The sequence below is a fragment of the Jaculus jaculus genome, chromosome 19 (assembly GCF_020740685.1).
Source record: "Jaculus jaculus isolate mJacJac1 chromosome 19, mJacJac1.mat.Y.cur, whole genome shotgun sequence".
Classification (NCBI taxonomy): Eukaryota; Metazoa; Chordata; class Mammalia; order Rodentia; family Dipodidae; genus Jaculus; species Jaculus jaculus.
The window spans coordinates 44,624,470-44,645,752 of record NC_059120.1 but is presented as its reverse complement, the minus strand read 5'-3'; the positions used below and the strand labels follow the sequence as shown (position 1 = coordinate 44,645,752).

The window sequence follows — 21,283 nt, the reverse complement described above, 5'->3', positions numbered from 1 at the left end:
ACTCACAGTGATCTTCCTACCTCTGCCTCCCAAGGGCTGGGATTAAAGGCGTGCGCCACCGCGCCGGGCCAGTTCTGTTTTGGGAAGAAGCTGCTTACCTGTCCTTACTGGGTCACTAGCTCTGGCTGTGCAAGCACCAGGGCGGTTCACCTAGCAGGGTAAAGGCGGGGGAGCCTGTGTTCGCTTTTTAGTTGCATCTGGCCACCAGGGGGCGTGAGAAAGAAGCACTTACAGTTGGCATTTATCAGATTTTTCCCAGTCAGTTCAGTCTCTCTCCTTTACAGACATTCTAACTCCCCCAGAGGAATTTTAATTAAGAACAGTTCTCTCAGCAAGGCACTCAGCCCTTGGAGTACAGTAATAGCGCCCCCCAGGGGCAGTTACACAATCTTAGTGTGGAGGGAACTGTGCCCAGGGCATCCTGGTGAGAATGGCACGGGATTGCCCTGGGCTGGGGTAGGACTTCCAGGCACTACTGAGCAAAGGCACCTACGTCCAAGGGTGCCTGGGCCTGCTGCTGTAGCATTATGGGGACCCTGCCAGGGGTTCCTCGGGTTGGGGCTGGGAAGCCAGGCCCTTTCTCTCCTCTTGGAAAAACATACTCTCGTCCTGAGTCACATAGTCTCACACCTCATTTTCTGTCTCCACCCTCCACGTCTGGAGCATTTGAACAGCTGCTCCCCAAAATGGAAAACCTGGATCTCATTCAAGCCCAGTCTAAGGCATGATTTACTATATCTGCTTCTTTTAAACTCCTTTCTCTCAAGGGCAATTCTGTTGGGTAGGTTTTCTTTTCTGGGGTGTGGTGGCGGGGCGTTGAGGTAGGGTTTCACTCTGGCAGAGCCTGACTTGGAATTCACCCTGTACTCTCAGGATGGTCTCGAACTGATAGCGATTCTCCTACCTCTGCCTCCTGAGTGCTGGAATTAAAGGTGTTCTCCACCACACGTGGCTTATTGGGCAGTTTTTCAACAAAACAAAGTCGTCAAAGTACTCTTTGGACAAAGTACTCTTAAGTCCAAAGTTTTGCATGCAAAATAACATACAGGGATATATTTTTACATTAGCATAATTACATTCAGATAATTTATAATTTGTGTGTCAACTTCATAAGGAACGCATCCCATCAAAGACATATCTGATCTTTCAAAGAGTGTATATCGTCTGGAGAGATGGCTTGGTGGTTAAGGCGCTTGCCTACAAAGCCTAAGGATCCATGTTCATCTCTCCAGATCCCACATTAGCCAGATGCACAAAGGTGAGGCACGCACAAGATCACACATGCTCACTAGGTGGCAAAAGTGTGTGGCACTTGATTACAGTGGCTGAGATCCAGGCATGTCAATTCTCTCTCTCTCTAAAATAAAAGAAATTACAAAAAATAGGGCTGGAGGCATGGCTTAGCAGATAAGGCATTTGCCTGCAAAGCCAAAGGGCTGAGGTTCGATTCCCCAGAACCCACATTAGCCAGATGCACAAGGGGGCACATGCATCTGGAGTTCGTTTGCAGTAGCTGGAGGCTCTGGCGTGCCCATTCATTCTCTCTCTCCTTCTTTCTCTGTCAAATAAATAAATAAACTATTTAAAAAAAAATAAGATAAAGATTGTTACCAGGCATGGTGGTGCACGCCTTTAATCCCAGCACTGAGGAAGCAGAGGTAGGAGGATCGCCATGAGTTCGAGGCCACCCTGAGACTCCATAGTGAATTCCAGGTCAGCCTGAGCTAGAGTGAGACCCTACCTCGAAAAACAAAAACAAAAACAACAAAAAGAGTGTATAGTTCTCTCTTCAATTAATAATTGCTCATAGGCCTGGGACGATGGCTCAGCATTTAAAGGCTCTTGCCTGCAAAGTCTAATGACCAGGGTTCCATTCCCCAGTGCCCACGTAAAGCCACATGCACAAAGTGGTGCATGTATCTGGAGTTGGTTTGAACAGCAAGAGGCCTCAGGTCACACTCATACTCTTTTCTTTCTCCTTGCAAATAAATAAACAAAAATATTTTTAATTCCTCAGGGTTATGATGTATTTTACCAACGTTTCAACATAAATTATGATATAGCTCATGTTCCCCTTGAATTCACTGTGTGATTTTCCACTGGTACTTGCCCCTCTTGTCCATTGTAGGCAAGCGCCTTAACCGCTGAACCGTCTCTCCAGCCCAATCTAGTCCAGTGTAAACGTTCATTTCCCCTGGACATAGGCCCTGTCTTGGTGTTTATGCGGTTCTGTAGGGTTTAGACTAGGGATTTGGAAGAGAAACAACGCGAACTTTGCGTGCTTAATCAAAACCTTTCTTAAATGTCAAAGTATGTTCATTATACCTAGTAAGAAGCATTTTTTAAGTCCAAAGTCTGAACTTCAATTCAGTACATCAAAATAGTGAACCTGGTGCGATGGAGAGATGACTCAGAGGTTAAAGGTGCTTGCTTGTAAAACCTGATGGCCTGGATTCTATTTCCCAGAACCCACATAACATTTAGAGTTCGTTTGCAGTAGCAGGAGCCCTGGTGTACCCGCTGTTTCTCTCTCTTTATCAAAAAAAAAAAAAATATATATATATATATATATATGTGTGTGTGTGTGTGTGTGTGTGTGTGTGTATATATATATATATATATATATATATGTATATGTACATGGTCTGAACTGACTGGGCAAGCTTCAGCAGCACCCTTGTGTTTAGAGGCACACAAAGCTGAAGACTGTCATGGTGGTTTGAAGCAATAGTCCACACCAGATGACACTTTTTTTTTCAAAATTTATATTTTTATTTTTATTTATTTATTTGAGAGTGACAGACAGACACAGAGAGAAAGAGGCAGAGAGACAGAGAGATAATGGGCGAACCAGGGCCTCCAGCCCCTGCAAATGAACTCCAGATGCATGCACAACCTTGTGTGTCTGGCTAACGTGGGTCCTGGGGAATCGAGCCTCGAACTGGGGTCCTTAGGCTTCACAGGCAAGCGCTTAACTGCTAAGCCATCTCTCCAGCCCCTACATCATTTTAGTTCAAGCTCCATGCTGTTTTCTTGGGAGGTGGTGTGGAGGGGATGGGGACAGAAACTCAATAAAACACTTAGGACAAATTCCCGCTCCCATAGTGGAGTGCTTTCTATCAGGAAACTTTGGTCTCCAAGGCCTTGTCATCTGTTTTTTATTAAGAGTTCATTGTGTACTTAAGTAGGAGTTGTGAAATAACCCCTCCCTCCTTCACTGTTGACCTTTGCTAGGTAAATGGGCTGAGCTTTGCCGGGTCCCTGGGTCCCTGGGGCTTGGGAGGGGGCGGTGCGGCTCACTGACAGAAGCCACCCACAAAAATTCTAAACCTCACTGGGCAACAGTTGTTCTGATGTGGGTTTCAAAACATTCAGGATTTCCCTTTCAGATTTTATAGTTTGCAGCTTGGTAGTGCTGGGAGAATTCTTGCTCAGGAATGGGAAGTCAGCCATGAGAAGGATAATGAGGCCTGTTTCCGGTGAGATTGTGGGGGGCAGCAGGGGCCCCACAGGGAGGACTTGCTCATCACAGCTGGCAGTGCCAGTGGGAGCTGGCCTTCAGCGGAGAATCATAATGCCCTAGCCGGGCAATGTCTAAACACGGCCTGCAGACCCTCCCTCAACCAGGCAGGCCCCTGGAATCACCTGGGGGACCTCCCAGAGTGTCCCCCCTCAAACTGCTGATGCAGTAGGTGGGAAGGGGGCACATTCATCATTAAAAAAAATACTTCCATGGGGAGACTGATGCTCCCCGCAATAAAGAACTGGTGCTAGGGCTGGGGTGATGGCTCAGCGGTTAAAGGCATGCCCTTGCAAAGCCTCCTGCTGGCCCTGGTTTGATTCCCCAGTACCCACTTAAGGCCAGATACGCAAGGCAGGGCATGGTCTGGAGTTCATCTGCAGTTGGGGGAGGCTCTAGCATGCCCACTCTCTCCCTCTCTCCTCACAAATAAATAAGTAAATAATTAAAAAAAAAAAAAGAGGGCTGGGGAGATGACTAAATGGCTAAAGACACTTGCTTGTAAAGCCTGATGGCCTGGGTTCAATTCCCCAAGACCCACATAAAACTAGATGCACAAAGTGGTGCATTTGTCTGGAGTTTGTTTGCTGTGTCAAGAGACTTTGGAATGCCCATACACACACAATGTCACCTATCTATCTATCTATCTATCTATCTATCTATCTATCTATCTATCATCTATCTACAAGAACTAACCAGTGCTAGGGGATTTTGGGGGCGGGGCAGCCAGATATGATACCTTTGCTTCCACGGCTGGCCAGTGGTTTGGTCAGCTGTCACCCCCCTCACCACTGGAGTTAGGAACCCAGGGCCATCCTGGGAATAGCAGCCAGAAGCTGCCAGCATCCAAGGAGTCTGCGGCAGAAGGCACCGTGCCAACTGGGTACCATCATTTCTGCGCACGCCTGCGCTTCCGAGGTACCACTGGGGTCCTGATGTGCCACAAGCACTCACGTGGTGCGATGGAGGGCAGGCACCCCCGTGGCTGCTTGACCCAGCCCCGCACGCAGCCGGCTCACGGCTCCTCTGGCTACCCCAGTTCAGAGCCCAGCAGCTCTTGCTGGTAGAGAGGCGAGCCCGGGGCTAGGGGGCCGGGCTGAGAAAGAGCCCAGACTTGGTTCTGCTGTTTCTCCGCGTGGACTGAGCATCTCGGGCCTGGTTTAGGGAAGGGAAGCTTCAATTCTGACTGCTTTTCTCCTCCTCTGGGCTTTGAAATCTCCGCTACAGGAGAGAAAATTCTTTTTCCTTCTCCACCCCTCCTATTACACCACCTCCTACCCCAGAACAAACAGATTTGGAAGTTGTTGTATATTCTATTTCCTTGTGTTTTTACCAAGCTGGGTTCAAACCCAGGGCCTTGGGCATGCTAGGCAACTGCTCTGCCCCTGAGTTACAACATCAGCCTGGACGACAATTTTTTTTTTTTTATTAAATTTAAGATATATTTACTTCTTTAGTTATTTGAGAGAGAGGAAGAGGCAGGCAGAGGGAGAATAGGTACACCACAGCCTCCAGCCACTACAAACGAACTCCTGGTGTGTGCACCACCTTGTGCATCTGGCTTACATGGGTAACAGAATCAAGCCTGGGTCCTGAGCCTTTGCAGGCAAGTGCCTTAACTGCTAAGCCATCTGCCTAGCCCTTATTAAATATTTTTATTTATTTATTTGAGAGGTGGGGAGCGGGGGATGGGGGCGCCAGAGTATCCTGCAGCTGATGAAACTTGAGTAAATGCACCACTTTGTCCCTCTGGCTTTACGTGGGTATAGGGGACTCAAACGCAGGCCATCAAGCTTTGCAAGCAAACGCCTTTAACCACTGAGCCATCTCAGAAAGATAATTTTCAAATTAATCAATTTGGCCACTAGCCAGTAGAGCTCTAAAAGTTGTTTTTTTTTTTCCCCCAAGAAGTATATTCATCTGTGAATTAAAAGGTTTAGGCACTACTCAGGACCCTGATTGAATATATATGCATATGTATATGCATATACTATATATTCTTTTTGCTTATTTTATATTTTTTGAGGTAGGGTCTCATTCTAGCCCAAGCTGACCTGGAACTCACCATGTTGACCTTGAACTCACAGCAATCCTCCTAACTCTACCTCTCAAGTGCTGGGATTAAAGATGTGTGCCACTATGCTGGGCACCATATATTCCTTTTTAGCACCAAACAGTTGCACTCCTGAACAGATAGGGCCGACAGCACGCCCCATTCACAGTAGTCTTCCCCTTTATGGAAACAAAAACAAATGGACTTTCTCCACCATTGAGCATCACCGACCACGCAGCTTTTTCCACATTTCCAAGTACTTCCCCAGGAAACATCTGGGCCAAAAGTTTCCAGCATGTTTGTGTGATGATGATACACTTTGCCAAGTTGCTTTCCGCCAAAGTTTCATGATTGGATTACACACCCACCAACAATGTGGGTGGCTTAGCTGACCACACCCCTTCTTATGACCAGGAATTATCACTTGGAAGTGTTAATATAAGCGCCGGGAGGCAAGGGGGATACAAGTTGTGTTGACGATAGGATCTCTTCTATAATTGACAGAGTTAAAGGTTTCCTTTATTATTATTAGCTGCGTTTTCTACTTATGACCTTTGTTTTTTAACTTTTTCATTTATTTGAGAGAGAGGGAACAAGAGAGAGAGAGAGAGAAAGGGTGTGTCAATTCCTCCAGCCACTGAAAATAAACTCCAGATACATGTGCCACTTTGTGCATCTGGCTTATGTGGGTCCTGGGGAATCGAACCTGGGTCCTTGGGTTTTGCAGGCAAGCACCTTCACTACTAAGCCACATCTCTCCAATCCCTTGTGGTTTTTTAGCTGATATCCTTTGCTCATTAACTTCGGGAGGACTTCAGTGCTTTTTATGGATCGAAGCAGCCCCACACTGTTCATTGTTTGCTGACTGTAGGCAAGCTCCTTCTCCTATGGCCGTCTTTGTTGCTTCCGAATCATCCTGGCACTGCTGTCTCCACTTCAGTGATAGGATCTGAGGCTCAGAGAACTTGAGCAACTTGGCAAGGTCACATAAGAGTAAGTGGCTGACGGGCTGGACAGATGGCTTAGTGATGGACCCAGCTTTGATTCCCTAGGACCCACCGCAAATCAGATGCACAAGGTGGCACATGCATCTGGAGTTCCCAGTGGCTGGAGGCCATGGCACGCCCATTCTCTCTGTCTCTCTCTCTCCAATAATAATAGTAGTAGTAGTAGTAATAAATAATAACAATAATAAAGACTGCAGTACGCGCAGTCATATCCCCTGAGACCGCACTGCATCCTGCCTATGGACCTTACCTAGACTCCTCACCTGCCTGAGGCCTCTCCTTCCAGAACTCAGTTCATATGTCACCTCCCACCATGTGTCCTTTAAGACACTGCTCACCTATGCTTACTATACTTAACAAGCATGACAGCCAACACCCAGGTGACATGATGACTCTGTGCCAGGCTTTATTTCAAGTACTTTACATGGGCTAACTCATTCAAATTTCTCAACAACCTTGCCAGACAGGCGTGATTGTCTCTATTTCACAGAAAAGGGAACTGAGGCACAGAGAGATTGTACAACTTTCCCAAGATCACAGAGCTAGTGAGTTTCAGAGTCACATGGAACTGCATAGCACCTTTAACATCCTTTTTTTTGTTTATTTATTTATTTATTTATTTATATTTTTTAAAAATTATTTATTTGTTTATTTGAGAGCGACAGACACAGAGAGAAAGACAGATAGAGGGAGAGAGAGAGAATGGGCGCACCAGGGCTTCCAGCCTCTGCAAATGAACTCCAGACGCGTGCGCCCCCTTGTGCATCTGGCTAACGTGGGACCTGGGGAACCGAGCCTCGAACCGGGGTCCTTAGGCTTCACAGGCAAGCGCTTAACCACTAAGCCATCTCTCCAGCCCTGTTTTTGTTTTTTGAGGTAGGGTCTCACTCTAGCCCAGGCTGACCTGGAACTCACTATGTAGTCTCAGGGTGGCCTTGAACTCATGGAAATCCTCCTTCCTCTGCCTCCCGAGTGCTGGGATTAAAGACATGCCATCCTTTTCTTTCTTTCTTTTTTTTTTTTTTTTCTGAGGCAAGTCCAACAGACTGACTTTTTTTCTTTTAGCAGAGAGAGACACACACAGAGACAGAGGGAGACAATTGGCATGCCAGGGCCTCCAGCCACTGCAATCAAACTCCAGATGCATGTGCCCCTTTGTGCACATTTCTGGCCCTGCACGCTTACATCACTTTGTGCATCTGACTATGTAGAACCTGGAGAGTTGAACATGAGTCCTTAGGCTTCTCAGGCAAGTGTCTTAACCACTAAGCCATCTCTCCAACCCTAACATTCTTTTTAAAATATAAATATATATATTTATTTATCTGAGAGAGAGGCAGAAAGAGAGAATGGGTGTTCCAGGGCCTTCAGCCACTGCAAATGGACTCCAGAAGCATGCACCACCTTGTGCATCTGGCTTACCTGGGTCCTAGGGAATCAAACCTGGGTCCTTTGGCTTGGCAGGCAAGTGCCTTAACAGCTAAGCCATCCCTCCAGCCCCTAACATTCTTTTTAAAAAAATATTATTTATTTTTTAATTGAAAGAGAGAGAGAGAGAGAGAGAATGGGTACACCAGAGCCTACAGCCACTGCAATAGAACTCCAGATGCATGGAGCCCCTTGTGCACATGTATGACCTTGCACACTTGTGTTAGGCTTATGTGGAACCTGGAGAGTTGAACATGAGTCCTTGGGCTTCTCAGCCAAGTGTCTTAAACACTAAGCCATCTCTCCAACCCTAACATTCTTATTTTTGTTTTGTTTTGTTTTTGTTTTTTGAGGTAGGATTTCACTCTAGCTCAGGCTAACCTGGAATTCACTATGTAGTCTCAGGGTGGCCTCGAACTCATGGTGATCCTCCTACCTCTGCCTCTGTAGTACTGGGATTAAAGGCATGTGCCACCATGCCCGGCCTTAACATTCTTTTTTAAAGAATATTATTTATTTATTTAACTGAGACAGACAGAGAGAATGGGTGTACCAGGACCTCCAGCCACTGCAAACAAACTCCAGATGCATGTGCCACCTTGCACATCTGGTTTATGTGGGTACTGGGACTTGAATCTGGGTCCTTTAGGCTTTACAGGCAATGCCTTAACTGCTAAGCTATCTCTCCAGCCCACCTTTAACATTCCTTTTTTTTTTTTTTTTTTTTTGAGATGGGGTCTCACTCTAGCCCAGGCTGACCTGGAATTCACTATTTAGTCTTAGGGTGGCCTCGAACTCATGGCGATCCTCCTACCTCTGCCTCCTCTCACATTTTTTATCGTATTTTGAGTCTATTTGGTAAGTATGCATCATCCTCTGGCTGGTGATTTTCCACAGTGTTCATGCTGTTTCTCTAATACCTAAAAGTGTCTAGCACTTAGCAGTAATTGTTGGATGAAGGAATGACTGAATACTTAGGTGAATAATATTAGCAGTGTACTATCATCAAGGTTACTCACTACAACGTGATGGGGTTTTCATCATTTTACAATACTTGCTGTCGACTTAGGACCAAATTAAGAAGAGCGTGTCTGCCTCTGATGTGGCTGCTGGGTGATGACTGAGCTGACTCAAGCTCCCTCACACCACCCTGAGGTGGGTTCAGGGCCAGCCCAGCAGGGAGCTGCGATGCAAGCTGCTCGGGGTTCCATTCCACACCAGGCATTCAGGCCGGTGTTCACAAGACAAAGGCCCTCACCACGCACAAAACAAGCAAGACCCGGGGTTAGGGAGTCACAAAGGCTGACAGCCAAGAATCCTCCTTGGAAGTGGGTACCAAAGACCTAGAAATGACTTCTCTCTAAAGCTCGGCCTTGAATGAGTGATAATTTGTCAAGAACCCAAGTGTTTGGAGAAGGGAAACACATTTCCTTGGAAAAGCCCATATTTACATAATCTTTTTATAAACATTTTATTTATTTATTTATTTAATTCTGGTTTTCCAAGATAGGGTCTCACTCTAGCTCAGGATGACCTCGAATTCACAATGTGGTTCAGGGTGGCTTTGAACTCATGGCGATCCTCCTACCTCTGCCTCCCGAGTGCTGGGATTAAAGGCGTGCACCACCATGCCCAGCTATTTATTTTAATTTTTTATCTGAGAGAGATAAAAAAAAAAAAAAAGAGAAGAAGAAGAGAAAGAGGCAGAGAGAGAGAGAGAGGAAGAGAATGGGTGTGCCAAGGTCTTCGGCCACTGCAAACAAACTCCAGAAACATGTACCACTTTGTGCATGTGGCTTATGTGGGTCCTGGGGAATCAACCTGGGTCCTTTGGCTTTGCAGGTGAGCACCCTAATCACTAAGCCTTCCCTCCAGCCCATTCTTTCTGTTGTTGTTTTGTAGTGCTGAGGATTGAACCCATGGCTTTAATCATGCTAGGCAATCACTGTACTACTAAAATGAGCCCCCAGCCCTTATAAAATCTTATCTCAGCTCCAATACAAACCACATTCAAATTTTGACTATCAGCCAGTTTGTGTCTTCAAATACTGTATGAAACTAGAGTCAAAGGCAATTATTTAAATAACTCAACTTCTCAAAAAAAATTTTTTTTGAGAAAGGATATCATGTAGTCACAAGATGCTTCCAAATTTGCTATGTAGCTGAGGAGACCTTGAACTTCTGATCTTCCTGCCTCCACCCCATCCCCAAGTGGTGGGGTAACAGGAGTGTACCACCACATCTGGATTTATCCAGCTGTGATTGAACCCAGGGCTTTGTGAATGCTAGATAATCACTCTATCAAGTGAGCCACACGTTCAGCCCTCAGAATTTTAATTAAGTCTGAAATGTTCTGGTAATTGAGGCTCCAAAAACAAAAACAAAAAATATTGAGGACTGGAGAGATACCTTAGCACTTAAAGTGCCTGCCTGTGAAGCCTAAGGACCCAGGTTCAATTCCCCAGTATCCACATAAGCCACATGCACAAGATTGCACATGCATCTGGAGTTTGTTTGCAATGGTTAGAGCCCCTGGCATACCCATTCTCTCTCTATCTGTCTATCTGCCTCCTCTCTCTCAAATAATTTTTTTTTTTTTTTTTTTTTTGGTTTTTCAAGGTAGAGTCTCACTCTAGCTCAGGCTGACCTGGAATTCATTCTGTAGTCTCAGGGTGGCCTTGAACTCTCAGTGATCCTCCTACCTCTGCCTCCCAAGTGCTGGGATTAAAGGCAATGCCACCATACCTGGCCTCTTTATTTAAAAAAAAAGTATTTTATTTATCCAGACATGGTGGCTCACGCCTTTAAGCCCAGCACTTGGGAGGCAGAGGTAGGAGGATCACTGAGAGTTCAAGGCCACCCTGAGACTACAGAATGAATTCCAGGTCAGCCTGAGCTGGAGAGAGAGAGAGAGAGAGAGGATGGATGAAAGCAAATGCACTTCAGCTCTCTGTCTCTTTCTGAGAGTGCTACCAACATCCTGGATGACTTGACACCCATATGCTCTTCAACCTCAAATGAGGGCTACCTATAAGCTAATTTTGTGCCAGGTAAAACAGTGTGTGCATGTTACACTCCTAATGCATGCATCACAATGAACTCCAGATGCATGAGCCACCTTGTGCATCTGGCTTTACATGGGTCCTGGGGAATCAAACCTGGGTCCTTTGGCTTTGCAGGCAAGCGCCTTAACTGCTATGCCATCTCCCCAGCCCCAGTTTCTCTTTAATGTCTTCAAGTAGCATCTCCAACTAGAAGATTTCACCTTCCACTTCTCTGAGTAGACATAAACAAGCGGGCATCAGTTGGCATGGGGACCCGTGACACCATCTTTGGAATGGGGCTCTCAGCTCCGTGACTCACTGACCTGCCTTCAGACAGGAAGGAAGACACATGCCTGTGCTGACTGCCATCCTGCTCAGGGCTTCATTCCAAAGTGTGCCAGGCTCTGATCCCCCACCCCTTGCTGTCCATGAGCTATAAATCCCTCCAGCTTTAAAAAATATTTATATTTGTTCATTCATTTGCAAGCAGAGAGAGAGAGTGAAAAAGAGAAAGAGAGAGAATGGGCATGCCTGGGCCTCTAGCCACTGCACACAAACTCCAGACGCGTGTGCCACTTTATACCTCTGGCTTTATGTGGCTACTGAGGAATCAAACCCAGGTCACTAGGCTTTGCAGGAAAGCACCTTAACTGCTGAGCCATCTCTCCAACACTTACTTCCTCCGTTTTTGTGGACTTCCCAAGTATTCTGCATGCCAACAACCCTTGCTACCCTGGGTCTGATGATGTTGAAGTCTCTTAGAACTGTTTTGTTTTTGTTGAGATAAGGTCTCATGTAGCCCAGGCTGGTCTGGAACTCATTATGTAGCCAAGGATGACCTTGGACTCCTGGTTCTCTCCCCTCCACCTCTTACATGCTAGAATTAAGGTGGGCAGCACCATACCCAATTACTATTGCAGTTTTTTTTTTGGGGGGGCCACTGGTTTTTCAAGGTAGGGTCTCACTCTAGCCAGGCTGACCTGGAATTCGCTATGTAGTCTCAGGCTGGCCTCAACCTCACAGAGATCCTTCTACCTCTGCCTCCCAAATGCTGAGATTAAACACATGCACCACCATTCCCAGTTTACCATTATAGTTCTAAGAGCTGTAATTCTATGGAAATAATTGCTATGTGAATTTTCAAAAATTTTTATTTGGTGCATGCATCTGGAGTTTGTTTGTAGTGGCTGGAGGCTCTACCTGCCCCCACCCCCACCGTCAATATGTATGTTTTAAAAGAGGTAATTCTCACTATGTTGACTTGGTGGCCCCAAACTCCTGAGTTCAGATAATCCTTCTGGTATACCATGGCTCCTGGCTTAGTTAAAGGAGTTGTTTGCTTGTTTTTGGTACTAGGGATTTAAACAGGGCTTTGAGTATGCTAACTGTACCCTCTACTACTGAGATACATCCCAACCCTATCTTTAAAAAGGCATTAATATGAGAGAAAGTTCAAAAATAACTAAATTAATTATTCAAACAAAAAGTCATACAAAAGAAGTAGTCTGTAAAGTAATTCTAGCTCCCTGGTACATGCTCTCTCTCCTTCCTTTTTTGTTTTTCAAGGTAGGGTCTCACTCTAGCCCAGGCTGACCTGGTATTCATTATCATTATGTAGTCTCAGGGTGGCCTCGAACTTGAGGCAATCATCCTCTGCCTTCCAAGTACTGGGATCAAAGGCATGTACCACCACACTCAGCTTCTCTCTCTCTGCTTTCTTTTCCTCCCCTCTCTTTTTCCTTCTCACTCTTCTTCCCTCCTCTCCCTTTCTCTCCCCTCTTCTCCCTCTTCCCTTTTCCCCTACTTGTTACAATAAAGTCTTAAACTAAAATAAATAAACTAATTAAGAAAATGAAAGGATTCCTGAAAGTAGACAGAATACATGAAATTTTAAAGAATGTGATTAATAAAGTAAAATGTATGTTTGGAAAAATACATAAAATAAGTCACTAAAAATTCAGGCTTGGAAAGAGATAACATTAAGGATGAGCAAGGAAAACTAATGGGAGGGCTGGGGAGATGGCTTACAGTTTAAAGTGTTTGCTTGCAAAGCCAGAGGACCCAGGTTCAATTCCCTAGGACCCACGTAAGCTAGGTGTACAAGGTGGTACATGCATCTGGAGTTTGTTTCTGTGGCTGAAGGCCCTGGTGCACCCATTCTGTCTCTCACACACACACTCTTAATAAATAAATCAATAAAACATTACAAAAAACTAATGGGATGGGCTGGAGAGATGGCTTAGCTGTTAAGCACTTATCTGTGAAGCCTAAGGATCTCAGTTCAAGGCTCAATTCCCCAGAATCTATGTAAGCCAGATGCACAAGGTGGCACATGCATCTGGAGTTCATTTGCAATGGCTGGAGGCCCTGGTATGCCCATTCTCTCTCTATCTGCCTCCTTCTCTCTCTGTCACTCTCAAATAAATAAATAAATAAATAAAAGTAAACACACAAAAAAATTCTGAAATCGGCAAATTAAAAAAAAAAAAAAAAAAAGCCAGGCGTGGTGGTGCACGCCTTTCATCCCAGCACTCAGGAGGCAGAGGTAGGAGGATGGCTCTGAGTTCGAGGCCACCCTGAGACTACCAAGTGTATTCCAGGTCAGCCTGGGCTAGAATGAAACCCAACCTCAAAAAGCAAAACAAACAAACAAGCAAAAACAACTAGTGGGAGTCAATTTGAATGCCCTCACATGCGCATGCAGTTACTCACCAGGGCTGGGACTAGAGCAGGTGCCTGTCCTGTTGAACCCTTAGTGCCGACAAAAAAGAAACAAGAATTGGAGGGAAGAAGAAAGCATAAATATTTGGCGGGGGGGCCCTACCATTATTTTCGATCTTGTCTTCTACTTTACAACAAAGATCAGGAATTCACTCAAAAGCGCAATGGTTGGGCTGGAGAGATGGCTTAGCAGTTGAGGCACCGGCCTGCGGAGCCTGACCCAGGTTTGATTCCCCAGTACCCACATAAGCCAGCTGCGCATGGTGGCACATGCATCTGGAGTTCATTTGCAGTGGCTAGAGGCTCTGGTGCACCCATTCTCTCTCTCTCTCCTCCCTAATAAATAGATAAAGATAAATGCTATGGTTGTCGTATTTAAAAAGCGAGACAAAAAAGCCAGGCGTGGTGGCGCACGCCTTTAATCCCAGCACTCGGGAGGCAGAGGTAGGAGGATCGCCATGAGTTCAAGGCCACCCTGAGACTACATAGTGAAGTCCAGGTCAGCCTGAGCCAGAGTGAGACCCTACCTCGAAAAACCAAAAAATAAAAAAATAAATAAAGCGAGACAACCAATCAAATGAAAGTCAACAAAACACTCGGAACATAATTGTGTAAGGTAGCCCAGTACAAGTTCAGTTTATGAATTTCTTTCTTGCGTATCATTTAGAGAAAACACCTATTAATAATATTTGGAAAAGACATAAAAGAGCTAAAATGAAATTAAAATCTTGGATAGAAATACTCATTGCAACTTTTTTAAAAAATTTATTTATTTGAGAGCGACAGACACAGAGAGAAAGACAGATAGAGGGAGAGAGAGAGAATGGGCGCGCCAGGGCTTCCAGCCTCTGCAAACGAACTCCAGACGCGTGCACCCCCTTGTGCATCTGGCTAACGTGGGACCTGGGGAACCGAGCCTCGAACCGGGGTCCTTAGGCTTCACAGGCAAGCGCTTAACCGCTAAGCCATCTCTCCAGCCCACTCATTGCAACTTTTAAAAGTATGTTTATTTATTTGGAGTCAAAGAGAAAGAATAAGAGTGTATATGGTTTATTTATTTGGAGTGAAAGGGAGACAGAATGAAACTATGTCCAGGTGCACCAGGACCACTTGCCACTGTGAGCAAATTTCAGGCACATGTGCCACCTATGGGTTTGGCTACATGGGTACTGGAGACTCTAACCCAGGCCATCAGGCTTCACAAGTATATGCCTTTAACTGCCGAGCCATCTCCCCAGCCCTGATCATTGCAATTAAAAAAATGTCTAATGTAACCTGTAAATTCAATATAATAACAAATAAAAATACTTACAGCATTTTGGGCTAGGTGTGGTAACGCAAGCCTTTTTAAAATATTTTTTTTGTTTATTTTTATTTATTTGTGAGCACAGACAGAGAGAGAAAGAGGCAGAGAGAGAGGCAGAGAGAGAGAATGGGCACACCAGGGCCTCTATCCATTGCAAATGAACTCTAGATATATGTGTCACCTTGTGCATCTGTCTTATGTGGGTCCTGGCGAATCAAACTTGGGTCTTATGCTTTGCAGGCAAGCACCTTAACTGCTAAGCCATCTTTGAGGTCCCTATTTAAGATATTTAAAGGGAATTATAAGCAAGCAGCTAATGAAGCAAATGATTACTTAAAGAATTTGCAAAAGTTTTGCCCTTACAGGAAGACATTTACATTGGACTGAGCACTGAGAAGGTTCTGGACACAGCAAGTCCCTGAATGTGGTATGGGATTCTGCCCATTGCCACGTTAGACCACATGTGATTGAGCTGATCAGCCTCTGCTTGTCCTGAGGTGGCTTTGAGTTTTGGGAAAGGCTGGATCCCTCCCTTGTCCCAGTGTTGAAAGCTTCTCCCCTATATGGGATATAATTGCAGTTAAAATCCTTTTGATTTATACACATGCCAGACACAGTGTGGTTGTAACTAGGATATAAATAAACATTGTATAACTTTGGTCTCAATGTGCACAGAGGCTTGTCTTGAAAATGACTGCCAAAGCAAGAGATTCCTTGGAAAACAAACATACTTCCTTTATTAATTTTCTTTAAATGGCAGAAGCATGTAATCTTTTTTCCCAGAGACCAAAACTAAATAATGACCTCTGGGGGAAAAAAAATCAATATTTAAACCTCATCCTTGCTGTCTAATTACTTAGTATTGAAATAAAGGTAGACAGAGGTTCCATTCATTTTATAAAAAGTAAAAATTACCTCAGGGGGGAAAAAAAAACCTCAGGAGGCTATTTCTAAAACATAAACCATTAAAGTATCTTGGCATCAAGAACAGTTCCTTGTTAAAATGCTGTGTGTAGAAAGAGCCAAACTTCACAAATATTAAGTCTACTCAATGGATTATTTTAATTCATACCAGGAAATCAAGTGGAAACACATTTAGCCTGGAGGTCTGGAATGAATCTTAAAATTATTTGGAGTAGAAAGAGAAGAAAAAGATTCCATAAAAGTGGAAAGTTCAACATGAGAGTGAATCCAAGTTTCTAATGTGAATTAACTCAGGAAACCATTTAAGTTTCAACATTTTTCCTTTGTCAGGATATTGGGGTCTTTCACCCCAATCTATGTTGTATTTGTCCTCTCCTTCTGAAATAAGGGAAAGAAATGAGGTGGGGGTATGTGAAAAAAGAACCACTAGGGAAAGTAAAGGCAAGTGTGGAAGAAACAAGAGAAGAGAAATCTTAGGAGGCAAGGGGAGAAGGCCCTTCGCTTTTCTAGAGTTTTCTTATGCTCCTCTGGGACTCACAACCAACTAAAATCGCATCCAACATAATGCAAAATGGAGCTGGAGAGATGGCTTAGCGGTTAAGTCGCTTGCCTGCGAAGCCTAAGGACCCATGTTTGACTCTCTAGATCCCTTACAATCCAGACACACGAAGGTGAGGCAAGCACAAGGTTGCACATGCCCACTAGGTGATGCAAGCATCTGGCATTTGATTTCAGTGGCTGAGGCCCTTGTGTGTCACTTCTCTCTCTCTCTAAAAATAAAAAAATAAATAAATTTTAAAATGCAAAAGGAGCGGGGCATGGTGGCGCATGCCTTTAATCCCAGCACTCGGGAGGCAGAGGTAGGAGGATCGCCGTGAGTTCGAGGCCACTCTGAGACTCCATAGTGAATTCCAGGTCAGCCTGAGCTAGAGTGAGACCCTACCTTGAAAAACCAAAAAAAAAAAAAAAAAAAAAACCAAAGCAAAATGGTAACATAATACCTCCGTCCCAGGAGACCAGACGACTGTTCATTTTGGGTGCTCCGTCTGAGCCAGTACCCAGCTCACCACCTCACCGCACACCTGTGGCATAAGACTGGTGACGCAGTGTTTGTGGTCACCCGGCCAGTGGTTCTCCAAGTACCATGCCAGGAGTCACTTTACGATTCCAGAAGGTAGCCGAGGCCCTTCCACGTTACCCAGCTGGTTTGAAACTGACCTTTCCGGATCGAAGTCGTCAACAGGTGGGGATGCAGTCTTGTGGCGTTGCCCCTTCTCCTTGGTGGCCAGAAACTCCCGCTGCAACACTTCCAGGTGGCCGCGCAGCTGCTCCAGGACCTGTCGTAAGGAAGTCACTGACATCATTCACGGGACAGCCCGCACAGGAAGTCACTGCCCCAAAATCCAAGACGCAGGCGTGCCCTACAATCGTGTGAAAATGAAGCTGTCACCCTCCCTTGGCAGTTTTGGTGGCTTTGGGGCATCTCGACCTTCACAGCCCACTCTCAGCGCAGGGCTGAAAAGGACCAGCTACTTCCGGTTTCTCTCGGCCTCTGAGCGTCCCTGAGATGCGATGGGTATAATCCTGTATATATCATATTTCGGCAGAATGATTTTCACTGACAGAACATTTTCACTTTTTTTTTTTTTTTTTTTTGAATGTTGGAGATAGGGTCTCACTCTAGCCCAGGCTGACCTGGAATTCACTACATAGTCTCAGGCTGGCCTCAAACTCACAGTGATCCTCCTACCTCTGCCAGGGTCTCTAGTCACTGCAGAAGAAATCCAGATGCATGGGCCACCATGTGCATCTGGCTTATGTGGGTACTGGGGAATTGAACCTGGGTCCTTGGGCTTTGCAGGCAAGCACCTTAACCGCTAACCGCTAAACAGTCTCTCCAGCCCCACATTTCTTTTTTTTTTTAGCTTTTATTTTATTTTTTATTTTTAATTATTGACAACTTCCATAATTATAGACAATAAACCATGATAATAATTCCCTCCCACAACCACTTTCCTCTTCACAACTCCACTCTCCATCTTATCCTCTCCCCCCTCAATCAGTCTCTGCGAAGACACTGTGAAGTCATGGATATCCAGGCCATTTAAGAGTGCATTGTAAGCAGTCCTACCCCCCTTTTTTTTTTTTTTTTTTTTTGGCTCTTACATTCTTTCTGCCACCTCTTCAGCAACGGACCCTGAGCCTTGGAAGGTGTGATAGAGATCTTTCAGTGCTGAACACTCTGTTATTTCTTTTTCCTTCTTCTTCTCTGGTCCAGGCTGACCTGGAATTCACTATGTAGTCTCAGGGTGAGCTCGAACTCACAGCCATCCTCCTACCCCTGCTTCCCAAGTGCTGCGATTAAAGGCGTGCGCCACCACGTCCGGCTCAATTTTCTTTATAACATTAATATGGTAGACCTTACCTCACATTGTGAAAATCAAATGGGATAGTTGTACCAAGAGCCTTGTGTCAATGCGCCTCTGCTTACAATGGGGTTACAGCGTGTGGAGGTTTGAATGTCATGTCCGCCATAGGCTCATGTGACTCGAATATGTCGTCCCGAGTTGGTGGCCATTTGGGAGAGTGGTGGAGCCTTTGGGAGGTGGACTCTTGCTGGATGAGGTATGTGACTGGGAATGGAACCTGAGGTTCATTAGCCTAGCCCGATGAGGTGTCTGCCAGATAAGCTCATGTTGGCTACTTCCTTGGGGTTGGTGTGGAGATGTGACCCAGGCTTCCTGCTCAGGCCTCTCACACTTTCCCTACCGTAATGAAATGTCCCTTGGAAACTCTAAGCTGACATACAACCTTTCTTCCTGTTCAGGTCTCACTGCTACACAGCCCAAGAAAGCCACAGTGAACTGAAAATATCCTAAATAGAAATACGCCAATGCATCATAGCCTAGGCTACCATAATGTGCTCAGAATACTTATACCAGCCGACTGTTGGGGCACATCGTCTGCCACATAGTCTATCTTATTTAATTAATTTATTTATTTGAGAGAGAGGAGAGAATGGGCACACCAGGGCCTCTAGCCACTGCAAAAAAAAAAAAAAAAACCACTCCAGGTGCATGCACCACCTTGTGCCTATGGATTACGTGGATACTGGGGAATCAAACCTGGGTCCTTAGGCTTCAGAGACGAGCGCCTTAACTGCTGTGCCATCTCGCCATCTCTCCAACCCACAGCTTATCTTATCATAAAGTGTTCAGACATCTGATGTAACTTGAATACCGCGCTCTGCTGAGTACTGCGCTGGTTGCTGGAGTGGCTTCCTGCTTGCGTGGCTGCCTGGGCCCTGTAGCTTGCTGCTACGGGCCAGCTTCTCAAAAGAAACAGACCCACACTATTCAAAATTCTGATCAAAATTCAAAGTTTGGTTTCCACTGAGAGAGTATTGTTTTTGCGTCATTATGAATTTGAAAACCTGTTAAGTCAAGCCACCATAAGTCAGTGCCATCTAAACATAATAGGTGGTAACTGCCATTATTATAAATTCTTCTTAATATTAAAAACGAATAAATAAGGCGGGTGTGGTGGTGCACGCCTTTAATCCCAGCACTGGGGAAGCAGAGGTAGGAGGATCGTTGTGAGTTCAAGGCCACCCTGAAAATACAGAGTCAGCCTGGGCTAGAGTGAGACACTACCTTGAAAAACCAAAATAATAATAATAATAATAATAATAAATAAGAGTTTGAATAAAAAGAATAAGAGAGATGGCTTAGTGGTTAAGCACTTGCCTGTGAAGCCTAAGGACCCTGGTTTGAGGCTCATTTCCCCAAGACCCATGTTAGCCAGATGCACAAGGGGGCACACACGTCTGGAGTTCCTTTGCAGTGGCTGGTGGCCCTGGCGCGCCCATTCTCTCTCTCTCTCTGCCTCTTTCTCTCTGTCTGTCACTCTCAAACAAATAAATAAAGATAAACAACAACAACAAAAAAGAGTTTGGAAACATTACTGGCTATTGGGTATAAAAACGATGGATCTGGTGGACGTTTTCTGCTTTCTCCCCATATCCAACCCTGTCTTTCTGTGGGAGGCTGACCTTGATTTGATCACATCCACACTCCTACTTCTGCCCCCGCTCCAGTCATTGGCTGAGAAAGGCGATGGAGGGGCTGGAGAGATAGCTCAGGGGTGAAGAGGCTTGCTTGCAAAGCCTGAAGGCCTGGGTTGGATCCCCCAGTACCTACGCGAAGCCAGATGCATGAAGCGACACATGTGTCCTATAGCTGCAGCTGTTCCCTTCAGGCTCCGGGGCTGCTTGTCCCCTGTGAGGCTCTCTGCCGTCCCTTGTTTACCCTAACCCTCCACGGGCTGTGATGAAGTAGCGCCCTGATGAAACTCTCCTGAGTTACCCCATTCAAGGCCATCGTCTGGTCCTGGAACCCTGTATGTCACCAACAGCACTGGCATCTCTAGCTTGGGAGGTGGAGAGAACATACTAGAATGAGGAACTGAAGGCCCGTGTGCCTTCAGGCCTGCTTGACCTTTGGGCGCCTTCCTCTGCAGCCTGCTTTGTGGGCCTCTGTGTTCTCCCCTGCCCTTTGGTTCCTCCTGCCTGGGCGTCTGTCCTTGACCCTTCAGCGCTCACCCTTCCTGTTTGGTTTAGGCAATCTCCTCCTCTCTGCCTTCAACCCATAGCTCTGCCAAATCTGGATTCTCCGGCCAAACACATCTGAGGGCCAGACCCTTGGCTCTGCCTCCCAGCAGCCAGAGCTCCTTTCCGGGACCTGCAGAGACCCCCCAACTCAAAAGCGCCTCCAACCTCACTTGCCTCTTCCTGCCGTCCGCACCCATTCCGAACTGGCTCTTCCACTTTTATTTCTGGCTTTGATTATCCAAGCCAGAGATTTGGACCTCATCCAAGCCTCCTCCCTTCCTTGATTCACGCCTTTCAAACTGTCACCGCCACCTTATGTCACATCTGTTCCCGTCTTCTGGCGTCGCCAGCTTCGCTTCAGACCCTTTTCACATCCTGGCTGTTGGCTACCTGAGCAGTCCCTGCCTGTAATCTCACACCCATGGTATCTTCCATTCTTTAAGTCTTTTGTTGTTGCCCAGTCACGGAGACTCTAGATAAAATGCAAACTCCAGGATAGAGAAGATGGTTAAGTGGTTTAAGGCGTTTGCTTTCAAAGCCTAACAGCCTGGGTTTGGTTCCCCAGTGCTCACGTCAAGCTGAATACACAAAGTGGCATATGCTTCTGGAGTTCATTTGTAGGGCCAGGAGGCCCTGGCACACCCATTTTCTCTCTCTCTGGAACTTTGTCT

At 45.7% G+C, this 21,283-nt stretch overlaps 1 protein-coding gene across 1 annotated transcript in view; it reads right to left on the bottom strand.

The window, feature by feature from the left end:
* Aknad1 (AKNA domain containing 1) overlaps positions 1-21,283 on the bottom strand; it is a 49,841-nt gene that overhangs the window by 18,482 nt on the left and 10,076 nt on the right. Inside the window, 2 exon segments of the mRNA XM_045137987.1 lie at positions 11,222-11,284; positions 17,222-17,340. Of these exon segments, the coding sequence (XP_044993922.1) occupies positions 11,222-11,284; positions 17,222-17,340 (182 nt within the window).